The sequence below is a fragment of the Pseudophryne corroboree genome, chromosome 10 (genome assembly GCF_028390025.1).
Source record: "Pseudophryne corroboree isolate aPseCor3 chromosome 10, aPseCor3.hap2, whole genome shotgun sequence".
NCBI lineage: Eukaryota > Metazoa > Chordata > Amphibia > Anura > Myobatrachidae > Pseudophryne > Pseudophryne corroboree.
Genome location: NC_086453.1, coordinates 175,460,918 through 175,482,940, shown reverse-complemented (window position 1 = coordinate 175,482,940; position 22,023 = coordinate 175,460,918). Strand labels below are relative to the sequence as shown.

Sequence of the window (22,023 nt, the reverse complement as noted above, 5' to 3'; positions counted from 1 at the left end):
AAGTATGTAGGAGAATATATTACTGCATTACCTTATATAGGAGTTTTAAAAGTTTTCAGTCGCACAGCAAAAGAAACCAGCAGCAATAGTTTTCAGACTCATATGCATCAGGCACTTATCCAACTATTTGTACTCAAAGGTAGATAGAGACTTAGTGCTGTATCACCTGGCTCAGGAGAGTAGGATACAGGGAGACTTCACCCCGCTTCCAGGATCGATCAATACATTAGCGAACGCTGAGTGGATCCAGAAGCTAATAGTGTACACACTCGCCCCGTGAATCTACAGTGAACACAGACTCCCAAGTGAACACTGATGCACCAGTCACACAGCCGCCTATGCTGCGACTGGGTCCTTTTAGATACGCAGTGTCTCAGACGGTAGCGGGAACACAGTTCAAGGCAGGAAACTCGAGGAAACTGGTCATGAACCGGGGGGAGGGATGACCAAGGGAGCGTCTGACTCCCTACTGCTGACATCAACCCTAGGGATCGCGGCCTCATACTACCCCTGGAGCATATGATCCCTAGGGCCTGGCCCTGGTACACCCGAGGTGGCAGCCACGTCAGCGACTGTTTGGTAGTCTCCTCCCAAAACAGTGCGGCTGTGTCTGTGTTTCCCTACTAAGCGGAACCGATGCCTTACCTTCTCCCTGTGCTCCGGCCACAGCCTGGTAACATCTGCTGGACTTCCTAGTACATCCTACAAAGATGCCCGCCGAAACAGCACTGTACACGTTGGTAAGCGTTGTCGCGACCCAGCGGGGAGTTGTTGGAACGACTCTTTCTAATGTATGTATAAGACGCTTTTTAGACAAGATCACTCAAAAAAAATACAGTAGTAGGACTATAAAAATAAAAGAAAAAATCTTATGGCTGCTAAAAACCAGCAGCCCATTGACCACTGTCTGGCTCCTGCTGCCCCAAACAAAAAAATTATTTGCCTGAGCCAGGAGGCGGGGATATATGGATGGGCCGGTTGCATGCTGGGAGGCCGAAAGCTTTGACCATTTGGTGCAAATCCGCTATCGTGTCATCATATCCTAATGTTATTCCATGGATAACCTGTGGACCATGCCGGAAAAATAAACAATAAAAGTAACAGCGACACCTACAGTATAGTCCTAGAGGAATGCAACCTGCAAGAGAGGGTGCAATGACTGCAGAAACTATTGAAGGTTATCTAATCAAGCACTTTTTAAAGTTATAAAATATGTATTTCATTAAATGTAAAAGGAGGGTACAATATAGTGCCCTGTGTTTCCTGGGCGACAGAAATGCTGTATTTGCTGAGAAAATTAATTAAAAATAGGTTCTGTCACAATGGTTTGAAACCTGCTGATGTCAGGCAGATGATGTAACTACATACACTGAGCATATGTCTCCCACTGGAGAGGCAACATCCATGGCAGGCAGCTCCTACCAGACACAAAGGGAGACCACGTGAATACACAGTAAAAGATTGTACAGCTGCCATAAATATGCAAAATTATAATTTTAGTTGACTACAGTAGTGAGTGTAGATTAATTTCTTCCAAATAACAGGTTTAAGTTATACTACCATCAGCGCTAAATTCATCATGGTATTTAAAGTGTCACCACCATAGTGCTCTTACCTTTCCTTTAATACTGCATCTGGTCTCAGCAGACACTCAGAGGGTATCATCTTTGTAATATCCTGCAAGGTATGAAAAAGAAACCTGAAATAACAGTGCAGCCCTTCTATTCTAATTGCAGGAAAGGAAGTTAATTTGTGTGCTGGATACAGTATAAAGTCATGTGAATAACAAAATGTGTCTTGATTCATATTTGTTGGACAACATTAAAAATCAAGGAGTCCTCACAAAGTCATAAATGTCACAAACACATGCTTATGTGACAAATACACATACCATATTTCACTTTGCCATTATTCATATTAAAAACAAAAAGCCAACATGAAATGCATCTTTCATACACACAGTATGGTCTCTTCATGATCTGTAGCTTACAGAAACACCTTTAGCAGTAATTATATTCTTTAGGAGTTTCAGTCTTTTTCATTATATTTGAGGATTTGTATCTCACCCCTCACGACACTACTTTTGTTCAATAAGGTTTGAGGGAATTAATTTATTAAAAGTACTCCTCTGGTCAGGCCGGCCCTACGCATACGCAGACTACGCAGCTGGGCAGAGCGCAGGACTGATGAGGGCGCCCTGCAGTCAGTGACTGAGTCACCGTCACTCATGCTGCAGCATGCCGCCCTGGGGTTGGGTATGGAATCCCGGCAGCCAGAATACCGAATACAGGCTCGCTGTGCTCACCACACGTTCTATTCCCACTCTATGGGTGTCGTGGACACCCATGAGTGGGAATAAACATGGCGCAGCGGTCGGCATTCTCGGCAGTCGGGATCCCGGCGTCAGTATTCTGACCGCTGGGATATAGACTACTAATACCACATGTTCCTCTGACTATCGCACAGAAGAGCCTTCATGGAGACTGCTTTGGCAGAGCTAAGCACACAGCCCTCCCCCCATGCCTGGGAACAGGGAGAGGGAAATAGTACAGCGTCTGAACGGGGGGGGAGCTGGAGCTGCCTAGAAAAGGTGTGTGTGCGCGTCAGTCAGTGTGTCCCCGTCCCTGCACAATGTGTGTGTGTGTGTGTGTCAGTGTGCCCATATACAATCTGTGTGTCAGTATGTCCTTGGTCCCTGTGTGTGTATGTCAGTGTGCATCTGGTCCCCATACAATGTGTGTGTGTCAATGTGCTCATATACAATCTATTTTTGTGTCAGTGTGCTCCTGGTCTGTGTGTGGGTGTCAGTGTTCCTCTGGGACCTGCACCATATGTGTGTATCAGTGTGCCCCCTATACAAACTATGTAAATTGTATAAGTGGCTCCTCTGTAGTGTCACCTGTATAAGTGTCTCTACTGTGGTGTAACGTGTATAAGTGGCTCCTCTGCGGTGTAACGCGTGTAAGCGGCTCCTCTGTGGTGTAACGTGTGAAAGCGGCTCCTCTGTGGTGTAACGTGTGTAAGTGGCTCCTCTGTGGTGTAACATGTGTAAGCGGCTCCTCTGTGGTGTAACGTGTGTAAGCGGCTCCTCTGTGGTGTAACGTGTGTAAGCGGCTCTTCTGTGGTGTAACGTGTATAAGTGGCTCCTCTGTGGTGTAACGTGTATAAGTGGCTCCTCTGCTGTGTAATGTGTATAAGTGGCTCCTCTGTGGTGTAACATGTATAAGTATCTCTACTGTGGTGTGGCGTAGCATGTATAAGGGGCTCTTCTGTGGCGTTGCATGTATATTGGACTCTACTGCGCGGTGTAATGTGAATTGATATTATTCTTTGCCCACAGCCCTATATATTCCACTATGGGGCACCAAAATATAGGATCGCATACCACAAAAATTAGGCTCGGGCTGACCTTGCCTAAAGAGGAGTCATAACAATTCAGTAGGGTTGAGGTTTGGACTTTGCAAAACCTTGATTCTTTTCTTCTTCTTTCAGCAATCCAATTATAGATTTGCCTGTTGGAAATTTAATCTTGGCATCCTCTAGAATACTATGAAGAGTTCATGGTGTAGTTAATAATACTACTACTACTACTAATAATAATTTTATTTATATAGCGCATTTCCACAGCCAGATTCAAAGTCGCTTTACAAGCTTTAAAAACATAGCACAAAGGTTTAGTACAGGTTGAGTATCCCATATCCAAAATGCTTGGGACCAGAAGTATTTTGGATATTAGATTTTTCTGTATTTTGGAATAATTGCATACCATAATGAGATATAATGGCAATGGGGCCTAAGTCTAAGCACAGAATACATTTATGTTACATAAACACCTTATACACACACAGCAGGAAGGTAATTTTAGCCAATATTTTTTATAACTTTGTGCATTAAACAAAGTGTGTGTACATTCACACAAATCATTTATGTTTCATATACACCTTATACACACAGCCTGAACGTCATTTAATACAACATTTTTAATAACTTTGTGTATTTAACAAAGTTTGTGTACATTGAGCCATCAGAAAACTCTCACTCAAAAAATTCCGTATTTCGGAATATTCCATATTTCGGATTATTTGGTTATGGGATACTCAACCTGTATTACAGCAAGAGATGTGCTGGGATAATTTGGTTGATGTTGGGTCGATTTCGTGTTCCACGGTCTAAATCCCACATTAACTACCAGATGATTTTTTAATTTTTTTTTTTTTAACAATGTCAAAAATCATCTGTTAGTAAGTGTGGGATTTAGAGTTATATTTACTAAAAATCGATCTGGGTCGATTTTTGGTTGATTTTGAATTTCAGGGTCTAAATTCCACATTTACTAACAGATGAGTTTTGACAGATTTTTTTTAAAACAATGTCAAAAATCATCTGTTAAATCACACATCTGCTAACAGATTATTTTTGACTTCGTTTTGATCCTGAAACACAAAAATCGATCAAAAATCGACCAGATATGGCCCCCCCAAAAAATATTGATCAACATTGACTCAAATCGACTTTTAGTATATATACCCCCATCAGGGCCGTTTCTTGGGGCAGGCGAGCAGTGCAACCGCACTGGGCGCCCGCCGCGGCACTAACTGTGGCTCCCTACTTCCCCTCCTATTTCTCCCCGAGTAACCCGCTCGGGGGGCGGAGTTTCACGCAATGACGCGGTTGCGTCGTTACGTCACGACGCAACCCCGTCACTCCGCGAAACTCCCCCCTCCCCGAGCGGAGTACAGAGGGCGATCCAGGTTAGGAAGAGGGAAAGGCCGGCGCGAGGAGCGACTGGTGAGGCGGGCCGAAGAGCGGTAATCGCCTCTGTAAGTATTCTCTCTCTCTCTCAATGTGTAAAATGGGGACACCTGCCGTAATGTGTGAAATGGGGACTCTTGCCTGCCGTAGTGTGGGGATTTAATGTATCAAGGGCATTGCGGTGTGTGGCATAATATGGTGCAGGGGGCATTACTGTGTGGGGCTTAATATGGTAGAATTTTTTTTTCCTGTGGTGGTCGTGATCTGTTGGAGCAGGGTCAAAAACTGGATTGTGAGGTAGTATTTTCAGACGAGGCCATGCCCATTTAAATGAGGGCACACCCATTTAGATAAGGCCACGCCCCCTTGCCGGGTGCGCGTGCACGTTTTTTTAATCTAGGTGTGTGTGTGTGGGGGGGGGGGGGGGGGGGGGCACATTTTTTAATGTCATGGGGGGGCGCATTTTTAAATCTCGCACTGGGAGCCAAATTGGCTAGAAACAGCCCTGACCCCCATATCTTTGTTTTGATATCTTCTGATCTTCTAATATTTTACATTATGATCCAACCACATTTTATATTTTAGGCAAATATAGCAATGCTATGAACTTACTTATGTCTACAGTAATTCCATACTTACTGTGAGATTAAGGGCTTGTAGCTTCTTCAGTACCCGCTCCAGTAACCCAACCTGGTTATAAAGCTGGAGTAGATTTTCCTGCAACTGTTTGTTTTCTACATCTAGAATACGAGCCCTGTAATGTACACACAAAGTTGTAGTATAGTTAGTTATATTTAGTTAGAAATGCTATACAAAACAATGTGTTTTCGGCAGGGAATCTGCAGTGAATTTACATGGGAATTTTTTTTAAAAATGTACTTCTTAGAATCAAAGACAAGGCCAGCAGAAAGTCATAGTAGTTGAGCCATTCAGGGAATGCCCTAAAAAGATTGGGGAAAAGCAGTGCTTATTACAGGGGTACCTGAACCTGTAAACCTGGCAGTCGGGATGGCGGTGGCCAGATGACCGCCCGCGGCATTCCAATACTGGAGATCCTGACATCGCAGAGGGGAAGGATTTCTACTCCCCCCCCCCCCCCCCCTCCCATGTCCCCTTCCCTAACTCTCGGGAGGGTGGCAGCTATGGCTAATCCTGAGGGGTGTCGGCAGGGGGGTGGTGGCTATGGTTAACCACCTTTCTAGTGCCTAACCCTAACTCTGATACTCACCTTCGGGATGTCGGTGAACCGGCGCCATTATCCTGAGTGGGTACGGGATTCCATCATCGGTCACATGACCGCTGGCATCCCAACAGCTGGGATGCTGAATGCATCCCACTACAAGAAATACTTGAAAATAAGAGCAAAATAAAAATGTGTGGATCCTATGTTCACAATATAAAATTACACATTTTATTCTAACATAAAACTAACTAATAAAAGACCGCATTCACAAGAACTGAGAAAATCAGCTTCCACCAAAATACCAACATGCCTTGTAGCATAACCAAGATGCAACACAGTACAGGAATACTTTTCTGACCTCACAGATATGGAGCCAGGGGACTATGCTCATATCTTTTACTGTGCTAAAACCAAAGCTTCCATAGGTTTAAAACAGAAAGTAGGGACACACACATCTAACAAAAAGTATGTTTAGGCCAATAAAGCCCCATCATGCTATATATGGGAAACCAGGGCTATGACATGTGGCCAAGGGATACAATTATACCTTACCAGTTTTGTCCTCCTGAGATCACATTACAAATGAAGATTGGAAGTCTCTGCTGTTTTCAGCATGCACATTGTCCAGTTTTATCAAAAAGCCCACTGGCAAACTGAAGGGCATTTTCTAAGATCAGCCTATACCTTGACATGCGCTAATTTTAGATAAAGTCAATGTATGAATTTCTCCTAAACTGTGTCCACATAGTCTCAAAAAGAGAGCCTCTTATATGAAATCTCACATTTAAAACAAAACTGCGCGTGAGGGGATGAATCATGTACCCTACATTGCATATACAGTATAAAAGTACAGTGGAGGCTAGTGTGACTCCCACTTAAACCCATCAACATTTCCTAGGTCAAACCAACCCATTCTGAATTCTGCTATTGGAGGCAATCTACTTACAATGATTATCAAAGTCTGTTGTCCCATACCTGACAGATTGCTAAATTCTCAAGGTCAATACATTTGGTGGCTTAAATACAAGCTGGGCTGGTGGGTGTAAGCTGTTTGATCCATCAGGTATGTAAATGGGACGAGATGTAAAACAAATTAGTTATGTGTATTTTCATTATTGGTATCTCTCTTGCCTTATAGAACTGAGTTCTCTAGATGTACCTGGATTTCTCACATTATATTAATGTATACCTGTTCTGTGCCGACAGCAGTTTCCACTTGTGGTTCTGCTCTGAAGCTTCCTGCTCTGTGATCTTCTGGATCAGATGTCTCTTTTCTTCATGCAGATGATCATTCTCAGCTGTGATTTTACTGATCCACTGCTTTTTCTAACAGGGGAAAAGAGCAGTAACTTAGACATCCCACAGAAAATGAGACTTTTTTTTAGAAAGTGTTTGCAAAGCAATGGGAGATGCTGCTGTGTGATCTGTCCTATACTGATACTCTTGGGGGTATCCAATTACAGGCGAAGAAACATTGGGCGGACGTTTTTCCTGATTTTTCCCGATGTTTCACCCATATTTTTTTTTTAAAAACGGGCTATCCAATTTGGACACCTGTAAAAAAAAAAAAAAAAACATCATCTCCCAAATACGCACAGGTTCAGTGAAACCTGTGTGTTTTCGGTAGAAACAGCCCTGTTTTGTTTCTGGGGATTTCATTTCGCCTGCCTGTCTAGCTACAATCCAAATAGGAGATCGCCCGTGTATGGTAGGGCTTCCAGGACCTTCCACGAGCAGAGCCACACAATGCGGCGAGCTGCAATGGAAACTGCCGAGGTCCTAGAGGATAACAGAAGAGTCACTAGAGGCGCTTCACCAATGTAATAGGCTGCGTCTCTGATATTTGCAAGTATAGACAATTGTTCCTTCGTAGGATCAGATGTGAAACTTTCGTCAAGGTTATCGGTCCAAGTCTCTATGGCTTTAGCCACCCAGGCTGCAGCCGTGGACATTCTGGCTGTTTCTCCAGTAAGGGAGTACAGAGATTTGAGACACGCATCCAGTTGTCTATCCTATAGTTTCTTAAGAGAGGACGCAGTTGGAATAGGAAAGATGGAACTTTTAATTAAATGTGTCACATGAGCATCCACTGTCGGTGGACTCTCCCACTTTGCACAATCTGATGTGGGTAACGGGTAAAAGGAGCTGAGCTTTTTTTGAAATGTAGTTGTTTTCTTTGTAGGTGTTTCCATGCCTTGTTCATAGCTTCTAAGAAGTTCTCCAAGTGTGGAAACTCAGCTAGCACTACCTTCTGTCGTTTGCACAGAGAATCCTTAGTTGGTGGGGTGGGTTCAGTATCTAGTTGAAGAGAGAATTTGACTGCCCTAATTAATGCAGTCACATTAAATTTGTGTTGGACCTCCTCATCCCCTGAGGGGGATTCTGCATCCGAAATCTCAGCTTGATCAGCAGTAACTGATGATTCTTCAGAATTAGAGAGTGGTGTAGACTGCAAGGAAGGCAGAGTATGCTTAGTGGCAGTAGGTTGTGCGCCCTGACCCTGCACTATGTTGTGAAACACAGCAGAGGAAGCAGCCAAGCTCTGTATAGAGCTAGAAAAAGAGTCCAACCATGAAGAAGGGATGGGTGAGGCGGCAATGGCCTGGTAAACAGGCTGTAATGGCTACTGGAAACCCATAGATGGAGCCATTGAGGGCTGTAGTGGTTGCGGTATAACCATAGGGGGAGCCACAGGTGGGGCAGCAATATTTTCAGCAATTTTTGCCAGCAACATAGTATAGGATGCCCATGAGGGCTCCTGCACAGGGACTGGGGTGGCTGAGGTGCTGGGAGGCACGAGACAGGCTGTGCACTAACCATCCTGTGATAAATCCTGAGGTAAAACCTCCAAGTTACAGGTATTACATGCTACCTGAGTAGGTGCCCCAGTATGCTTAGCCTTGTTATTGCCAGGCATAACTGTAAGGGGTTTACACAAACAATATGGTAATGTGCAGTGTGTAACTGAAACAGTATGTGACAATGAGCTTACACAAATACAATATACTGTAAACTGTGGCAGAGTAAACCCAATACACACCAGTATTTAAGGGTCACTTAATTAGAGGAAAAGGTACAGGGAAAGCAATTATAGGCCCTCATTCCGAGTTGTTCGCTCTGTAAATTTCATCGCATCGCAGCGATTTTCCGCTTAGTGCGCATGCGCAATGTCCGCACTGCGACTGCGCCTAGTAAATTTGCTATGAAGTTAGGTTTTTTACTCACGGCTTTTTCTTCGCTCAGGCGATCGTAGTGTGATTGACAGGAAATGGGTGTTTCTGGGCGGAAACAGGCCGTTTTATGGGCGTGTGGGAAAAAACGCTACCGTTTCCGGAAAAAACGCAGGAGTGGCCGGAGAAACGGAGGAGTGTCTGGGCGAACGCTGGGAGTGTTTGTGACGTCAAACCAGGAACGACAAGCACTGAACTGATCGCAGATGCCGAGTAAGTCTGAAGCTACTCAGAAACTGCTACGAGGTGTGTAATCGCAATATTGCGATTACTTCGTTCGCAATTTTAAGATGCTAAGATTCACTCCCAGTAGGCGGCGGCTTAACGTGAGCAACTCTGCTAAAATCGCCTTGCGAGCGAACAACTCGGAATGACCTCCATAATGTACAGTGATGAGAGGAGAAGTACAAACAGCAGCACTAGCATAAGTCACATACAATACAGGAAGAGAAATGTAACTGCAATGGGCACTGGTATAAACTACACAGTCAAAGGAAGGAGGCTGGTAGCATTCAGTGCTGTGTACACAGGGAGACCCAGCCCACCGCCTCTGGAGACCTGCAGAACTCTGTCATTAATGCCCAGAGTGTCTGGTGAGAGAGAATGAGGTAGGGACAGCCCAGGGTGGGAAGACCGCAGTAGAATGGCAGCTTGGGATGCTGGGTAAAGCGCTGATCTCCCCTATGCTGACTTCCAACACCGGTTCTCCTGGCCTGAAATATGTCCCCAGTGACAGTGTACATGTAAGTCCTGGTGGTCTAGTGCGGCCGCAGGTACACTTAATGGACTGGGAGCACATCAGCGCCGGCAGTCCATCTCCCGGGATTGGCAGCATATGGACTTCGCAATGCGTGGGTCACGCAAGCGGGAACCCACCTTACCTGTTTCCCATGTGTCTGGTGCAGTCCTGGGTGTCCCCTGTGCCTTTGTTAGTTGGAAGTGTGTAACATAGTAACATATAATGGAGGTTGAAAAGAGGCAAATTGCCCATCGTGTTCAACCTGTATTAAGTTGTGATGAATCTACATACCCGCTGTATAATGTTTTATGACTAGTTAACTACTATAACTCATATAACCCCCGGATTAACCACGTTGATATTTTAAATATTATAACCTTGGATATCATTTTCATTCAGAAATGTATCCATTCCTTTTTTAAATCCATGTACAAAGTCCGCCATTACCACCTTCCCTGGCAGGGAATTCCACATCCTAATTGCCCTAACAGTGAAGAACCCTTTCCTCCGTCGCGTTCAGAACTTTCTCTCCTCCAGCCGCAGCAAGTGCCCACGTGTCCTAAACTGTGTTCTTTTAATAAATACTTCTTCTGATAACTCTTTGTGATGTCACTTTACACGCCTCTTTTCTAGTGTATACATATTCAACCTAGTAAGCCTTTCCTCATAATCCAGTCCTTCTAGGCCTTTAATCAATTTAGTAGATCGCCTTTGAACCCTTTCGAGTTCACCGATATCTTACAAATATTACAGGTGCGGACGTACCAATGCTTTATACAGCGGCAGGATTACATCCGAGTCCCTGGACTCAATTCCCCGGTTTATGCACGCTAGCACCTTACTTGCCTTCTTTACTGCACTTTCACATTGTGTATGGTTATTAAGCCTATTATCAATAAGTACCCTCAAATCTTTTTCCAAATCTGTTTCACCTAGGCGTTCCCCATTTAATATGTAGGCTGCAAGTTTGTTTTTAGTCCCGAAATGCATAACCTTGCATTTGTCTGTATTGAACCTCATTTTCCATTTAGACGCCCAGAGTTCAAGTTTAGATAGATCATTCTGCAAGGACTCCACATCCAATTCCGAGTTAATTACCTTACACAGTTTAGTATCATCTGCAAAGATTGACACTGTGCTTTCCAGGCCTATTTCTAGGTCATTGATAAATATGTTGAACAGTAGTGGTCCGAGTACGGACCCTGTGGTATTCCACTGACTACTGGGGACAAGGTTGAGGACTTCCCGTTGACCACTACTCGCTGTACCCTGCTATCCAACCAGCTGCTTATCCATGTGCAAATAGTTTTTCCAAGGCCAAGCTCCTTTAATGTGATGATCAATCTCCTGTGAGGCACTGTATCGAAGGCTTTTGCAAAATCTAAGAAGACCACCTCCACTGCTTTTCCCTGATCAAGATTATTGCTCACTTCCTCGTAGAAGCTAATTAAGTTAGTCTGACATGACCTGTCCCTCACAAATCCATGCTGGTTCTTGCTAATAATCCTAGTGGTCTGTAGATACTCCTGTATGCTGTCCCTTAGAATTCCTTCCAATATTTTCCCCACTATAGATGTCAAACTAACTGGTCTGTAGTTACCCGGAAGATTTTTGGATCCCTTTTTAAATAATGGCACTATTTCAGCTATACGCCAATCCTTCGGTACCATGCCTGATCTAATTGAACTATTGAAAATCAAGTATAGGGGTCATGCTAGTTGTGAACTAAGCTCCATAAGAACCCTCGGGTGAAGTCCATCAGGACCAGGTGATTTATTAACCTTAATTTTGCTTAGTCTCTCTCGGATTACTTCTTCACTTAAACAAGTATCTAACCATGGATCATTACTGTCACAATTGTTATGCTCTACTCCCACTTTCAGTTCTTCTCTGGTGAATACTGATGAAAAAAAATTTGTTCAGTATTTCCGCTTTTATTTCGTCATCATTTATCAATTCTCCAAATTCATCTTTTAATGGACCTATATTCTCCTTTTTTAACCTTTTACCATTTATGTATTTAAAAAAAATTTTAGGATTGGTTTTACTCTCTATAGCACGGGGTCCTGACAAAATCACCGACAGTTGTGGTGTTGTGGCCCAGTGGGGTGTTGGAGCAATAGCGCTGGCGTCCTCTGGACTGCTAGGCGCTATCTGCCCAAGTAAAAATATTTAAGAAAAAAATAATTGTGCCTGAGCATGGAGGTGGGGTATGAAGGGAGAGAAACCCAGTGCATCCTGGGAGGCTCAGAATCTTACACTGTTTGGTGCCAGTCCTGATCTCCACCAGCTATACTTAAGATTAACCCTGAGGTGAGCAAATTGCAGATTATATTTGTGAACATTTTGATAAGTGGGGAGGCCACACAAAGTCTTCCCATGTGAAGGAAAGCCAAGCTTTATTTATGTAAAGCCCTATATGGAATCCAGAAAGAATTCCAAAGGGTGCTATACAGGGAACATCCTACTGTAGTGACTGCAATAAAATACAGAGAAAATCCTAGTAACTGTAATACAATACAGAGAATCATAGGGCATGCCTTACAATACAGAGAGCATCATACAAATGGTAAATCCCGCTATGTCCAATGACCATAATCCAAATTTTGTGTATGAAAACTTCAGCCTGTGGTATTCAGCAAATAGAAAAGTAACCGGTTACAGAGACAGAAGAATAGAAGCCACGCTGAAAGCAGCTAGAGCTCCAGTCAGAAAATGGCAAACACTGATACATCATGTGCAAAATGTAATCCACACAAAATACCCAACAACTATATGCTTTAAAAGTCTATGGGCGGTATTCAAATTATATATCATGCCCAAACTCCTTTCTAAAGTGATCCCCGTTATCGCACACATTGCGCTCAAAGTAATCAGGTTTAGCTGCATAAAGAGTTGGGCGCCCTTGCTACTCCGAGGCTGAAATGATGATTCCACGCACATCAGCAGAAACAGAACGGGTGTGGAAGCGGGTGAAAATAATTGAATACCGCCCTATGTGTACATGTAAAATTTAAACAATTTGAAGTTATTCTCACTGTATTGTAAGCAGAGAAACAGTTACTGTGGATGTAAAATATTCTAACCATTTGTGACCTGTAACAAATTATTAACAGATAATAAGAATTTACTTACCGATAATTCTATTTCTCGGAGTCCGTAGTGGATGCTGGGGTTCCTGAAAGGACCATGGGGAATAACGGCTCCGCAGGAGACAGGGCACAAAAGTAAAGCTTTCCGATCAGGTGGTGTGCACTGGCTCCTCCCCCTATGACCCTCCTCCAGACTCCAGTTAGACACTGTGCCCGGACGAGCGTACACAATAAGGGAGGAATTTTGAATCCCGGGAAAGACTCATACCAGCCACACCAATCACACTGTACAACCTGTGATCTGAACCCAGTTAACAGTATGATAACAGGGGAGCCTCTGAAAAGATGGCTCACAATAACACTAACCCGATTTAGTTAGCAATAACTATGTACAAGTATTGCAGATAATCCGCACTTGGGATGGGCGCCCAGCATCCACTACGGACTCCGAGAAATAGAATTATCGGTAAGTAAATTCTTATTTTCTCTATCGTCCTAGTGGATGCTGGGGTTCCTGAAAGGACCATGGGGATTATACCAAAACTCCCAAACGGGCGGGAGAGTGCGGATGACTCTGCAGCACCGAATGAGAGAACTCCAGGTCCTCTTTTGCCAGGGTATCAAATTTGTAGAATTTTACAAACGTGTTCTCCCCTGACCACGTAGCTGCTCGGCAGAGTTGTAATGCCGAGACCCCTCGGGTAGCCGCCCAAGATGAGCCCACCTTCCTTGTGGAATGGGCATTTACATATTTTTTGCTGTGGCAAGCCTGCCACAGAATGTGCAAGCTGAATTGTACTACAAATCCAACGAGCAATAGTCTGCTTAGAAGCAGGAGCACCCAGCTTGTTGGGTGCCCACAGGATAAACAGCAAGTCAGATTTCCTGACTCCAGCCGACCTGGAAACTATATTTTCAGGGCCCTGACAACATCCAGCAACTTGGAGTCCTCCAAGTCCCTAGTAGCCGCAGGTACCACAATAAGCTGGTTCAGGTGAAACGCTGACACCACCTTAGGGAGAAACTGGGGACGAGTCCACAGCTTTGCTCTGTCCGAATGGACAATCAGATATGGCTTTATGAGATAAAGCCGCCAATTCTGACACTCGCCTGGCCGAGGCCAGGACCAACAGCATGGTCACTTTCCATGTGAGATATATCAAATCCACAGATTTGAGTTGTTTAAACCAATGTGATTTTAGGAATCCCAAACTACGTTGAGATCGCCCAGTGCCACTGGAGACATCAAAAGGGGGTTGTATATGCAGTACTCCCTTAACAACTTCTGGACTTCAGGAACTGAAGCCAATTTCTTTCTGGAAGAAAATCGACCGGTCGAAATTTGAACCTTAATGGACCCCAATTTGAGACCCATATACACTCCTGTTTGCAGGAAATGTAGGAATTAACCTAGTTGAAATTCTTCCGTGGAGCCTTCCTGGCCTCACACCATGGAACATATTTTCACCTAAGCGGTGATAATGTTGTGCGGTCACCTCCTTCCTGGCTCTGACCAGGGTAGGGATGACCTCTTCCGGAATGCCTTTTTCCCTTAGGATCCGGCGTTCACCCGCCCTGGCGTCAACGCAGCTGCGGTAAGTCATGGAACAGACATGATTCTTGCTGAATCAAGATCCTTTCTAGTATCTCTTGAAGTTCCGGGTACCAAGTTCTTCTTGGCCAAACCGGAGCCACGAGTATAGTTCTTACTCCTCTCCTTCCTATCATTCTCCATACACTGGGTATGAAAGGCAGAGGAGGGAACACATACACCGACTGGTACACCCACGGTGTTACCAGAGCGTCCCAGCTATTGCCTGAGGGTCTCTAGACCTGGCGCTTCATGTGAGACGCCATCATAACCACCTTTGGTCTTTCCCAACGGTTTACAAACATGTGGAAACTTCCAGATGAAGTTCCCACTTTTCCGGGTGGAATTCATTCATGCTGAGGAAATCTTCCTAGTTGTCCACTCCCGGAATGAACACTGCTGACAGTGTTATCACATGATCTTTCGCCCAGCGAAGAATCCTTGCTGTCATTGCCCTCCTGCTTCTTGTGCCGCCCCGTCTGTTTACGTGGGCGACTGCCATGATGATGTCCTACTGGATCAGCACCGGTTGACTTTGAAGCAGAGTTCTTCCTAGGCTCAGAGCATCGTAAATTGCCCTTAGCTCCAGTATATTCATGTGGAGAGAAATCTCCAGACTTGACCACACTTCCTTGGAAATTTCTTCCCTGTGTGACTGTTCCCCAGCCTCTCAGGCTGGCATCCGTGGTCACCAGAACACAGTCCTGAATGCTGAATGTGCTGCCCTCTAGAAGATGAGCACTCTGCAGCCCCACAGAAGAGACACCCTTGTCCTTGGAGACAGGGTTATCCGCTGATGCATCTGAAGATGCGATCCGGACCATTCGTCCAGCAAATCCCCCTGAAAAGTTTTTGCGTGAGATCTGCCGAATGGAATCGCTTCGTAAGAAGCCACCATTTTTCCCAGGACTCCTGTGCATTGATGCACTGATACTTGGCCTGGTTTTAGGAGGTTTCTGACTAGGTCGGATAACTCCCTGGCTTTCCCCTCCAGGAGAAATACCTCTTTCTGGACTATGCCCAGAATCATTCCTAGGAACAGCAGACGTATCATCGGAAAACAGCTGCGATTTTTGGAATATTTAGAATCCACTCGTGCTGTCGTAGAACTACTTTAGATAGTTCTTTTCCGACCTCCAACTGTTCTCTGGAAACTTGCCCCTTTCAGGATATCGTCCAAGTAAGGGATAATTAAGATGCCTTTCTTCTTTTAAGAATCATCTTTTCGGCCATTACCTTGGTAAAGGCCCGGGGTGCCGTGGATAATTCAACGGCAGCGTCTGAAACTGATATTGACAGTTCTGTATCACGAACCAGAGGTACCCTTGTTGAGAAGGGCAAATTTGGACATGGAGGTAATCCTTGATGTCCAGGGACACCATATAGTCCCCTTTTTTCCGGTTCTCTATCACTGCTTTGAGTGACTCCATCTTGATTTGAACCTTTTTATGTAAGTGTTCAAAGATTTCAGATTTAGACTATGTCTCACCAAGCCGTCTGGCTTCAGTACCACAATATAGTGTGGAAGACTAATACCCTTTTCCTTGTTGTAGGAGGGGTACTTTGATTATCACCTGCTGGAAATACAGCTTGTGAATTTTTTCCAATACTGCCTCCCTGTCGGAGGGAGCCGTTGGTAAAGCAGGCTTCAGGAACCTGCGAGGAAAAAATGTCTCGACTCTCCAATCTGTATCCCTGGGATAATACTTGTACGATCTAGGGGTCAACTTGCGAGTGATCCCACTGCGCGCTGAGACTCTTGAGACTACCCCCCCACTGGTGGAGGGCTTCTTTTCCTGGGAAGGGGCTGCCTGCTGCAGTCTACTTCCCTTTCCTCTATGTCTGGGCAGATATGACTGGCCTTTTGCCCGCTTGCCCACATGGGAACGGAAGGATTGAGGCTGAAAAGACAGTGTCTTTTTCTGCTGAGATGTAACTTGGGGTAAAAAGGTTGGATTTCCCAGCTGTAGCCGTGGCCCCCAGGTCCGATGGACCGACCCCAAATAACTCCTTCCCTTTATACGGCAATACTTCCACGTGCCGTATGGGATCTGTATCACCTGACCACTGTCGTGTCCATGACATCTTCTGGGAGATATGGACAACGCACTTATCTTGATGCCAGAGTGCAAATATCCCTCTGTGCATCTCGCATACATATATATAGAATGCATCCTATTAAATGCTCTATATCAATAAAATATTTTTAGTCAGGGAATTCGACCAAGCCAACCCAGCACTGCATCTCCAGGCTGATGGCGATCGCTGGTCGCAGTATAACCACCGTATGTGTGTATATACTTTTTAGGATATTTTTCCAGCTGCCTATCAGCTGGCTCCTTGAGGGCGGCCGTATCTGGAGACGGTAACGCCACTTGATAAGCGTGTGAGCGCCTTTTCCACCCTAAGGGGTGTTTCCCAACGCGCCCTAACTTCTGGCGGGAAAGGGTATAACGCCAATATTTGCTATCGGGGTAAACCCACGCATCATCACACACTTCATTTTATTTTATCTGATTCAGGAAAAACTACAGGTAGTTTTTTCACTCCCACATAATACCCTTTTTTGTGGTACTTGTAGTATCAGAAATATGTAACACCTCCTTCATTGCCCTTAACGTGTGGCCCTAATGAGGAATACGTTTGTTTATTCACCGTCGACACTGGATTCAGTGTCCGTGTCTGTGTCGACCGACTGAGGTAAATAGGCGTTTTTTTTTTTTTAAAACCCCTGACGGTGTTTCTGAGACGCCTGGACCGGTACTAATTGTTTGTCGGCCGTCTCATGTCGTCAACCGACCTTGCAGCGTGTTGACATTCTCACATAATTCCCTAAATAAGCCATCCATTCCGGTGTCGACTCCCTAGAGAGTGACATCACCCTTACAGGCAATTTCTCCGCCTCCTCCAACATCGTCCTCATACATGTCGACACACACGTACCGACACACAGCACACACACCTGGAATGCTCTGACAGAGGACAGGACCCCACTAGCCCTTTGGAGAGACAGAGGGAGAGTTTGCCAGCACACACCAAAAAAACGCTATAATTACATAGGGACAACCTTATATAAGTGTTTCTCCCTAATAGCATCTTTATATATATATTTATATCGCCAATTAGTGCCCCCCCTCTCTGTTTAAACCCTGTTTCTGTAGTGCAGTGCAGGGGAGAGCCTGGGAGCCTTCTCTCCAGCCTTTCTGTGAGAGAAAATGGCGCTGTGTGCTGAGGAGATAGGCCCCGCCCCTTTTCCGGCGGGCTCGTCTCCCGCTCTTTAGTGAAGTTTGGCAGGGGTTAAATATCTCCATATAGCCTCTGGGGGCTATATGTGAGGTATTTTTAGCCAGTATATAGGTTTACATTTGCCTCCCAGGGCGCCCCCCCCCAGCGCCCTGCACCCTCAGTGACTGCGTGTGAAGTGTGCTGAGAGGAAAATGGCGCACAGCTGCAGTGCTGTGCGCTACCTTTAGAAGACTGCAAGGGTCTTCAGCCGCCGATTCTGGACCTCTTCTTACTTCAGCATCTGCAAGGGGGCCGGCGGCGCGGCTCCGGTGACCATCCAGGCTGTACCTGTGATCGTCCCTCTGGAGCTGATGTCCAGTAGCCAAGAAGCCAATCCATCCTGCACGCAGGTGAGTTCACTTCTTCTCCCCTCTGTCCCTCGTTGCAGTGATCCTGTTGCCAGCAGGACTCACTGTAAAATAACAAACCTAAGCTAAACTTTCTCTAAGCAGCTCTTTAGGAGAGCCACCTAGAATTGCACCCTTCTCGGCCGGGCACAAAAATCTAACTGGAGTCTGGAGGAGGGTCATAGGGGGAGGAGCCAGTGCACACCACCTGATCGGAAAGCTTTACTTTTGTGCCCTGTCTCCTGCGGAGCCGCTATTCCCCATGGTCCTTTCAGGAACCCCAGCATCCACTAGGACGATAGAGAAATTACTTTTTCTTTTAACCCTCCTATTTCCATGGCAACCTGACAGTGAGAAGTGTTTGCAGAAAACATGGTAGATTCAGTTATCAAATCAAATAAAGTTGTTTTTTCACCTATAGGCAAATCCAGGTGAATTATATAATTAGTGTATTTCCATGGCAAAATACAATGATGTTAGCAAATGTTCAATACAATGGCAGATCTATGCTCACCTTCTCTGCCTGTCTCCTGGATAGTGAAAGTTCCATCTCCAGCTGTTTAATATGTGAATCCATTTTGTTTATCTCACTCAAGTGGGCCTCCTTTGTGTTGCTAATTTTGGCTTTATGTCGTAGTTGCCTTTCATTGTACTTCCTAGTTTAACAGAAACAAACAAGTCAATAGCATTAATTAGAAAATTCAACAATTGCATTAAAGAAATGTTTATTAATATTCTATTCCTGTCCAGCAGAACGGTAGAAAATGCTCTTCTAGATAATAGGTTCTGAAAGCAACAATATTTATATATTGTCAATGGCAGTTGTACTTGTACATCATAAATCACAATTTTTTTGCATCTGTAACAGTGATATATATTCGTTATGGTAAGAACTTACTGTTGATAATGGTATTTCTCTTAAGTCCACAGGATATCAATGGGATATGGTGAAGCGACAGCAGATTTGCACCAATCGGTCAAAGCTTTCCGGCCTCCCAGCATGCAATGGGCCCGTCCATTTATCCCCAGCACCTGGCTTAGGCAAATCAGTTGTATTCCAAAGCTCAAGGCAGGAGCATCACAGATAGCCCTAATCAGGTGATAAGAATACACATGCACACCCTTCCGTACAAGAAGGAAGAGGTTAGTGAGTAAAAGGATCCTCAAATCAGGTGTGTCAGGGTGGGATCCCTGTAGATCCTGAAGACTTAGGAGAAATATCAACGGTAAGTTCTTACCATAACATTTATTTCTCCGGCAGGGTCCACAGGTTATCCACAGGATAACAATGGGATTTCCCAAAGCAATTTAGTGGTGGGGACGCTCCTGATTGGACAGGAGAATCTTTTGCCTGAATTCAGCGTCATGAGAGGCAAAGGTATCCATGGCATAATGTCTAATGAATGTGTTAATGGAAAACCATGTGGCTGCCTTACATATCTGTTCTGCTGAAGCACCACGTTGTGCTGCCCATGATGGGCCTACCTTACGATTAGAGTGAGCAGAGAGATTAGCAAGAATATGCTTCTAAAATCGTCATCCAAAGCCATTCTGCCAGTGTCTGCTTATCAGCAGGCCATCCTCTCTTGTGAAATCCGTAGAGAATGAAGAGAGAATCTGTCTTTCTGATGGCACTGGTACGATACACATAGATCCTTAATGCGCGGACCACGTCCAGCCATGCATCTCCTGCAGAAAGGCCCGGTGCCTGGAAAGCCGGGACTACAATTTCATTAAGGTGGAATTTAGACACCACCTTCGGAAGATACCCAGATCTAGTTCTGAGAACTGCTTTATCTGGATAAAAAAAAAATCAGAAATGGGGAATGACATGATAATGCCCCTAAATCTGATACTCTTCTAGCTTACGCCATAGCCAGCAGAAAGAGAACTTTAGCTGTCAACCATTTAAGATCCACTTTATTAAGTTGTTCAAATGGGGCAACTTGAAGGGCTTTCAGGACTAGACTTAAGTCCCAAGGCACTGTAGGAGGAACAAAAGGAGGTTGAATGCGCAGCATTCCCTGGAAAAAAGTACGCACTTCTTGTAAGTTGGCAATTTTCTTTTGGAACCATACAGTCAATGCAGACACCTGCACTCTCAAGGAAGCAACCTTCAAACCTTTATCCATTCCTGCCTGAAGGAATGCTAAGACCCTGGAAACTCTGACAGACTTAGGGTCCATTTTCCGTTCACTGCACCAATGAATATAGCTTTGCCATATTCGGTGATAAATGCGAGCTGAGGAAGGTTTCCTTGCTCTGAGCATAGTTTGAATTACCTGTTGTGAGAATACTCGACTTCAGTATAGAGGTTTCAAGAGCCACGTCGTCAAAGACAGTCGATCCAGATGTCTGTGATAACAAGGACCCTGCATCAGAGTGGGGCATCCATCGACATTCTCTGCAGATCTGTGTACCAATGCCTTCTCGGCCAAGCCGGAGTTATTAGTATCACGGCACCTTTCCATTGCTATATCTTTCACACCACCCTGGGTGATAGGGTGATTTGAGGAAACACATAAACCAGATGAAAGTCTCATCTTACCGACAGGGCATCCACAAAGATCGCTCTGGGATCCTTTGTTCTTGACCCGTATGCGAGAACTTTGTTGTTCAGCCGGGACGTCATGAGATCTATCTCTGGCAACCCCCACTTTTCTACTAGAGTCTGGAAGACTTCCGGGTGTAGAGCCCATGCGCTTGCCTGAATGGAGTTTTTGACTAAGAAAGTCCGCTTCCCAGTTTAGGACTCCCGGAGCGAACACTGCGGACAAGGCTGGATGATGAAGTTCTGCCCACTTCAGTATGTGACTTACCTCCTTCATCGCTTTTTGGCTGCGAGTTCCTCCCTGATGGTTGAGGTACGCTACTGCCGTTGCATTGTCCGAGCGGATCTGGACTGGCTTTCCCCAAAGAATGTCCTTTGCCTGAATCAGTGCCATGTATATGGCCCAAAGTTCCAATATATTTATTTGCAGGCAACCTTCTTCCTTGGTCCATTGCCCCTGGAAACATAACCTTCCTGACACTGCTCCCCAGCCCTGGAGACTGGCATCTGTCGTCAGAATTTCCCAATCTGATATCCAAAGGGTCTCCCCTTGTCCTGATGGGATGTCTGTAGCCACCAGGCTAATGGCTTTCTTACTTCTATCGTAAGAACCATAGTCTGTGTTTTTATCGTCTGATGCAACCCATTCCATTTGGCAAGAATCAGACGCTGCAGAGGCCTCGAGTGGAATTGTGCACACTCCACTATGTCGAATGTTGACACCATCGAACCCGTCACACGAATTGCTGCATGAATGGATACTTTTTGAATGTGTAGCAAGTCCTGAATCCTTGACTGAACCTTGGATATCTTGTTCAGAGGTAACATTACTCTCTGAACACTTGAATCCAGTACAGCCCCCAAGTGAATCATCGGCTGTGACGGAACCAGAGATGATTTTGCCCAGTTTTGAAGCCACCCTTGCTTCTGCAGACACGTTATGGTCTGTTGCAGAAGACATAGGAGCAATTCCTGTAACTGAGCCAGGATTAAAAGATCATCAAGGTATGGAAAAATTCTTATCCCCTGCTGGCGGAGATAAGCTGCCATTACCACCATAATCTTGGTAAATACCCTGGGGGCTGTGGCTAACCCACATGGTAGGGCCTGGAACTGAAAATGCTGTTGGAGGATAGCGAACCTGAGATAGCACTGATGGGACGGTGCTATAGGAACATGTAGGTAAGCATCCTGTATATCCAGGGGGTGGTCTTCAGTATGCCGACTGTCGGGATCCCGGCGCACAGTATACC

At 45.1% G+C, this 22,023-nt stretch overlaps 1 protein-coding gene across 6 annotated transcripts in view; it reads right to left on the bottom strand.

Annotated features, from left to right (window-relative positions):
• The window catches only part of CCDC30 (coiled-coil domain containing 30), a 687,183-nt gene that overhangs the window by 12,030 nt on the left and 653,130 nt on the right, over positions 1–22,023 (bottom strand). For 5 of the 6 annotated variants that reach the window (XM_063942948.1, XM_063942949.1, XM_063942945.1 and 2 more), the window contains 4 exons: positions 18,734–18,875; positions 7,125–7,261; positions 5,392–5,506; positions 1,616–1,677 (listed from right to left, as the gene is read on the bottom strand). In XM_063942948.1, the coding sequence (XP_063799018.1) occupies positions 1,616–1,677; positions 5,392–5,506; positions 7,125–7,261; positions 18,734–18,875 (456 nt within the window). Of the gene's footprint in view, positions 1–1,615; positions 1,678–5,391; positions 5,507–7,124; positions 7,262–18,733; positions 18,876–22,023 lie in introns of those variants that run through there. The other variant, XR_010188622.1, reaches the window with a different exon arrangement.